General features: G+C 36.4%; 1 protein-coding gene across 1 annotated transcript; it reads right to left on the bottom strand.

Annotated features, from left to right (window-relative positions):
• Window positions 1-2048: 2048 nt before the first annotated feature.
• On the bottom strand, window positions 2049-5088 carry LOC107824746 (remorin-like). The gene is made up of 5 exons (XM_016651559.2): window positions 4599-5088; window positions 4096-4143; window positions 3919-4006; window positions 2678-2759; window positions 2049-2479 (listed from the first exon to the last, which is right to left on the bottom strand). Exons 1-5 carry the CDS (start codon window positions 4807-4809, stop codon window positions 2285-2287), a joined length of 624 nt encoding a protein of 207 aa, XP_016507045.1. The 5' UTR covers window positions 4810-5088; the 3' UTR covers window positions 2049-2284.
• Window positions 5089-6189: the final 1101 nt, after the last annotated feature.

The raw sequence follows: 6189 nt of genomic DNA, 5'->3' as shown, positions 1-6189 counted from the left end.
GTTGATATATATATATATTGATATGTACTACTTAATTGTGACTTCGGTAAGTTATCAGATGTCCATATCTTGATCGCTTTCGCAGAATGAAGGTCTAATGATTGGAAGTCATGGAATTTTTCTCCATGAAACTGTTGAATAAAATTGTACTAGTACAAATTAGTTAAGAGAGTTTAAAAGTGGAAGGTTCCACAGAAATTTCCTCTAAACCATAAGATAGATGCATTACTTTCCTTCCAATTCCTAGCTCATATATTCTGGAACTTCAACCTTTGGCCATAATACTACTTAATTAAGCCGTATCATCTCTTAGAATATTTTATAATGCTTTAAACTCTGTATGCAATGTTCTCCTTGCCCTCTTTCTTCATTTTCATTGGTCGAGCATTAAAATTCTTCAGGTTTGCTGCTATAGCCTCCTATTTAACAGGAACAACAGATAATGAGATAAACAATTTCTGCAACGAAGAAACTTGTTCTCAAGTATTAGTTTCAACCATCAGGACAACCAGATATGACTGTTAATTCAGATCCATCAGAGTTGTATTTCTGGATGATTCCTCTGAATTCTACTGATACAGGAATTCTACAAGAAACCTGAAGCTGATTGTGTCTCATTTACCTTCAATACTTATATGATTACAACCACAAACTTCATTCCTCTTTTAATTTATTAATGTTTCATGGTTGCTGTTACTACTTTTTCATATCTCCTCTTTGTTTTTAGATTTCGATAGCAAGAAAGACTGTTTGAATCTAAGACGCTTGATTTTTTTCTTCTTTTTTTTTTTTAATTATGATGAAGACAAAAGTGATCAAATATTTCTTTATGGTTGTTCCTGAAGTATAAAACGTTCCATTTGTTCCTAAATATATCTTCTTTCAAAAGGGTTTATGCTTCCTCATTAAATGTCTTGATAGAAGATATGATTTTTTGGAAATGAGGTTTATCAGTTTCTAAAGTAAGTACATAGCTCAACAAGAAATCTCCTTACATGTCCAACTTTTAATGAAGCCGATTCTTCGGGTATGAATGGTCATTATCTGCTCTTCCACCGTGAGAGAAGCTAATTGGGATTGTTAACGCAATTCACGTAATGATTGACCTCTTGCCAATAGATACTGAGAAACTTTATCGAGATCAGAAGCAAATTGTGCAAAGGCTTCTAATTATGTGAATTATGCTAGTTCTAATTTTAATTTACCGCCTACTTGTTTCATAGCTTTTATTTGAGCTACGGACCCCACTCTAGAAACAGAGATACCCATATTAATAGCATGTTTGATTCCAGAATTGAATAGGTAGGCGGATAAGAACATTTGTCCCATATAAGCCGAAACATCTCCCGATTGAATTTCAACCATTTATAAGGGGGTCATACTTCATCTAAACTAGAACTTAATTTTAGTGGCTCTTTACAAAAGGCGTGAATGCAAAGAAAAACATCTCCTAGATTGGATTTTGGCTACATCGACATGTTCAACAGTATAAACTACTTCAAAAAGCCTTGTGCAAACTTAGGTTCTGGCAGAAGCATAGCAGTTCTTCTTTAGTAATCCCAGCCCTCCCATCAGTTGATAGTCATAACCTACAAAGCTACATTGACAATATTGCAAATTAGTCCATAAGATGAACAAAACAACTCTGTTCCTGTGCAATCTAGCCATAATGGTGGAGTTACAGAAAAGATTATAATCGACGAGGAGGAGGAAACGCGGCCAAACCTGTAAGCATATATCACTAAAGTTCTCTATAAGATATTACGCACTTGTCCTTACACTTGCCTGTATCCTATCATGCAGACCTCAGTCATTTCTTTTAAATTTGCAGGAGGCAATGGGAGGAGTAGCAACACAGGAGAAATGAGTGGGATTCAATTAGACGCCAAGAGGCAAGTGGTCGAAACCCTGGATAGCTCAGACTTCTCTAAGTCACTCAATTAGTTGCCATAGCGAAACATTTTACTGCAGTTATAAATATCTGTAGTAATTGGTACCATAATGATAACCTCAGCCATTCTAAATAAAGAGGCTTTCTGCGCAGGAGATGGGTACTAACATGAAGATTTCCTTCAACACTGGTTCATACAATCCCGCAAAGTTAATTTTGTCCAGGTGATATATACACTGGAATACATCACTATGCACACATAATAATAAACAATGATTGATTCTAAAATACATAATCACACAATGTATCTAATAAGAAAAAAAAAATTCCAATTGCACAAACTTTACAAAAGCATTTTCAATCACCATCGATGCAGGTCTAATGCTTGCTGCTTCAAAAACATCCAAGGAGTTTCTTTGGAGCAGTTCCAGTGGCGCGGTATTTTGCTGCCAATTCCTCTGCCTTAAGAAGATCTTCTCCACGTTTAGCTTCAATCATCGCTCTCTTTTCTTCTGCTTCCTTGTGGAGTAGAGCGATTTTGTTTTTCATTTTCTCAATATATTCTGCCTTCTTTTTCTCCAGCTGCTCCTGCTCCCCACAAGATATGTAAAGGTTAATATAATGGAAACTTCTTGAGAAAATATTCCTCAGTTAAGGATCTTATGCTAATATCGAGATTTATAGTATAATCAACAAAGGGTTGATCTTTATCATCAAAATAGCAGTAAATATTGTATTTCATACAACTGACTGACTATGTAGCAAAATTGAAGGACGACAACTAACCTCCATCTTTTTGAGCTCAGCCTCCAGGTTTGCCTTCTTACTATTCTCCCATGCAGCAATTGCAGATACCTTTTTCTGAGCTCTGTTAACAGATTCAGGTTACCATACTCAGTAAAAACATAACACTTGCAAAAGGCAACTTTTCCCCATAATTTAAGTAAAAATTGTGACCATTGCCCATTCTTGTCAAGGAAAATTAAAGAGAAGGTATATGCAGATCTTAAAATTGACTGCAGGACTTTCTCAAAGAACTGATCCAGGGGATAGATGATAATTGTTACAAAAGTTATACTAGTGTCATGCAACTCATACTCCGTATGTCGTGCAAACTTTGCAACAGATAAATAGAAAACAAACAAATAAAGAGATTGGCCTCTTGAGTCACAAGATAAATCACCTCAAACCAATTGAAAAAGATGGTAAATGAAGCAAATTAGTGCATTGTCCTTGCTGAATCCATAATCAGCAATTGGAACACACTGTCATTTAGTAGTTTACACATGAAGAAATTCTAGTTTTACTCTCTCAAGCTCAGGACAAAAAGGATTGATACTAGATGTGCAAATGACATAACCAAGTGAAGCTACTGGGAAACACTAAAAAAATTCCTTGAGAAAAGTGTCTCACAAATAGGCTTCCACATGAGTAATCAAGGGGCAGCCCGGTACAATAAGCTCCCGCTATGCGCGGGGTTCAGGAAAAGCTGGACTACAAGTGTTCATTGTATGCAGCCTTACCCTGCATTTCTGCAAGCGGCTGTTTCTACGGCTCGAACCCGTGACCTCCTGGTCACATGGAGGCAACTTTACCAGTTGTGCCAAGGCTCCCCTTCCACACAGTGGTGAAGCCACATGATCATAAGGGTGCCGAAAAATTATATTGTGTATGTAGGTAAAATATTACGTTTTAGAGGTATATAACATATATTGAACACCCTTTGTCCGGAAATTTTTCCACTTCTTTCAAATTTGAATACCCTTAGAAAAATTTCTAGTTTCGTCACTGCTTCCACATGAGTAATCAACAAGATCTTAATTCTGGGGAAACAAAGTAAAAACTTCTAATATGCTGAAACCTCTTTTGCTTATTCCTTGTGTACTCTGGAATAACCACTGTTTTATTTGCAATCAGCATAACTTATACAATATTGTCTTCCTACACATTCTAAACCAATTTATGTATAATAGCCCTCAGTAAATAAGCATCAACATATATTAAAAATCAGCAGATTGAGTACATACTTGTTTTCGGCTTTTGATTTCTCACTTTCCTCCCATGCTTTGATTAGTGAGAGTCTCTTCTCAGTTGCAACTCGAGCAAGCACAGCATCTGAGGATTATATAACCAAATTACTCAAATACCCTTAGGCAGTAAATGATCCAAAAATCAATGGAAAGCAAAAGAATAGTTCAAATTACCTCTGTCAATAGATCCCTCCTTTTTCTCCTCAGCAGGTTCTGCTGCTTCTGCGAATGACACAAGTTGCACAAAGTTAGAGAGACCATAAAAAAGGTAAAAAGAAAAAAAAAGTTGATAGAGCAGTCTAAGCTAAGCACTGAAAAAGAAGTGAAATTGGTCAAAATTTTGACTAGGCCTAAGGAAATACAGAGGACAAAGCCACAAATCAAGCCTGAAAGAGAAAATTTTCAGGATCTTTTTTCAACATGGGTAATAAAACGTATTCAATTATTCATCAATTGCTTCAACAAGCAATTATTTTTCTTTTTTACACTAACAAACTAACTTTTGTACAAAAGGACAAATATTATTCATAATCTATTTTAATTAAGTTTGGAATTTCTCTCAGAGAAACATAAAATTCAGCTGAAAAGAGCAGATAACACAGAGTATATATACCCAAACATATAGTAAGAATTACTAAAATACATGATAACAGAGACAAGGTAGGGAGAAATCATACTATCTTCAACGACAACTAGTGCTTTAGAGTCATCGGATTTTTCTTTGACTTCTTCAGGAGGAGGCAGAGCTGGTGCAACTATAGCTTTCTCATCAGCCACTTCTTTAGGAGTTTCAACAACACGTTCTGCTTCTTTAGGAGCCTCAGCTGCAGGGGGAGTAGGGTCCACAACTTTCTCAGTCTCCACTTTCGTAGCTTCTACTTCTGCCATGGCTACAAACAGAATTTAGAGGGAAATTCTGGGATTTGGAACAGAATCAGAGTCTCAGAAATGAAAGATCTTTTTTAGTAGTTGGCGGAAGGTAACTGTCGCCTTAATAAATTGGTTTGGACATACTTATAAATGACCATAGAAGAGTTGACAGATGGGACTAAGGCCTTAGCTGGTTTATGATTTGTACAGTCTTGCAATGGTGAGCTGTCACGTTTCATCGTTTGCCCTCTCCCACAACTTAGCGATAAATTATAATCATGACAGAGCCGTTGGACTAAAGTATTTTGGGACAAATTCCTCTTTAAAAAATCATGTTACTACTTTTGATTTACAACAATTTATGTGGTCCTTAGTTCCAACGTTATTTTTACCTTGGTATGACCGTTTCATCTGTTCTTTTTTTTTTTTAGTTTAACTTATATGCACCAATTGTGCAAAAAAGTAATGACACAATCAGATCAATAATAAATTTTAAAATAAATATAATTAATAACATAATAAAAATAATAATTAATTATTATAATATGTTAAATTATACTAATGGTATAAGGAATTCTCACAGTATTTATACATATAACTTAAATTATGTTTTTACTTAAATTCTTACATTATAAAAATAATGATTAATTGGGACATATTTCTGACATTGTTCGCACTTCTTCTCAAATTCTGAGGCGTCTTTTTCATGGTGGCTCAGTAGTAACCCGCCCGTATGAGACACCTAACGAGTGCTCCATTACCGGAATGAGCACCGCAATGGCCTTCATAAACTTCTTCGAGGACGCGTTGGGTCTGGTTTGGGCCCAAACACTTCTCCAGAGGGCCGTTGTATGTCCTCTTGTATAAGTCATTATGGAGGAGGTTGTATATTCCTGCTTGTATTTTTTGTATTTGGGCTTCCTTTTGTCGTTTAGGAGTGTGCCGTCCTGCAAGTAAGTGATAATGCAATCCCAAGTTAAACTTACAGATCTTACCTCGATTTTGTCCAACGACGAGTTGAGGAGGTAGACTACACTTTTATCCCCGGTCGTGATGTTTTTGGTGGCTGCATCTAGTTTGGCAAAACTGTTTGCTTCTACATTCTAGGCACGTGGGATCTAGTTGAGCTGGTATTCATCGAACTTGGGTAGCAGCTTACAGATCACGGTCTGATATATTTCCATCCTTTGTTCTTTGATTTGGAAAGTCCTTGCGAATTGGTTCACAACGAGTTGTGAATCACAATGGAGTTTCAACCGCTTCACCCCATACTTAAGTGCTAGTCTTAATCCTGAAATTACGGTCCCATACTTGACCTCGTTGTTAGTCATATCTGGGCATCTTATGGACTGGCGAATTAATTCGCCGGTAGGGACCACGAGTACGAGTCCTAGTCCA

The sequence above is a fragment of the Nicotiana tabacum genome, chromosome 6 (assembly GCF_000715075.1).
Source record: "Nicotiana tabacum cultivar K326 chromosome 6, ASM71507v2, whole genome shotgun sequence".
In the NCBI taxonomy this organism is placed as follows: Eukaryota; Viridiplantae; Streptophyta; class Magnoliopsida; order Solanales; family Solanaceae; genus Nicotiana; species Nicotiana tabacum.
The sequence above is the reverse complement of the archived record's forward strand: the minus strand, read 5'-3'. Positions and strand labels throughout refer to the sequence as shown.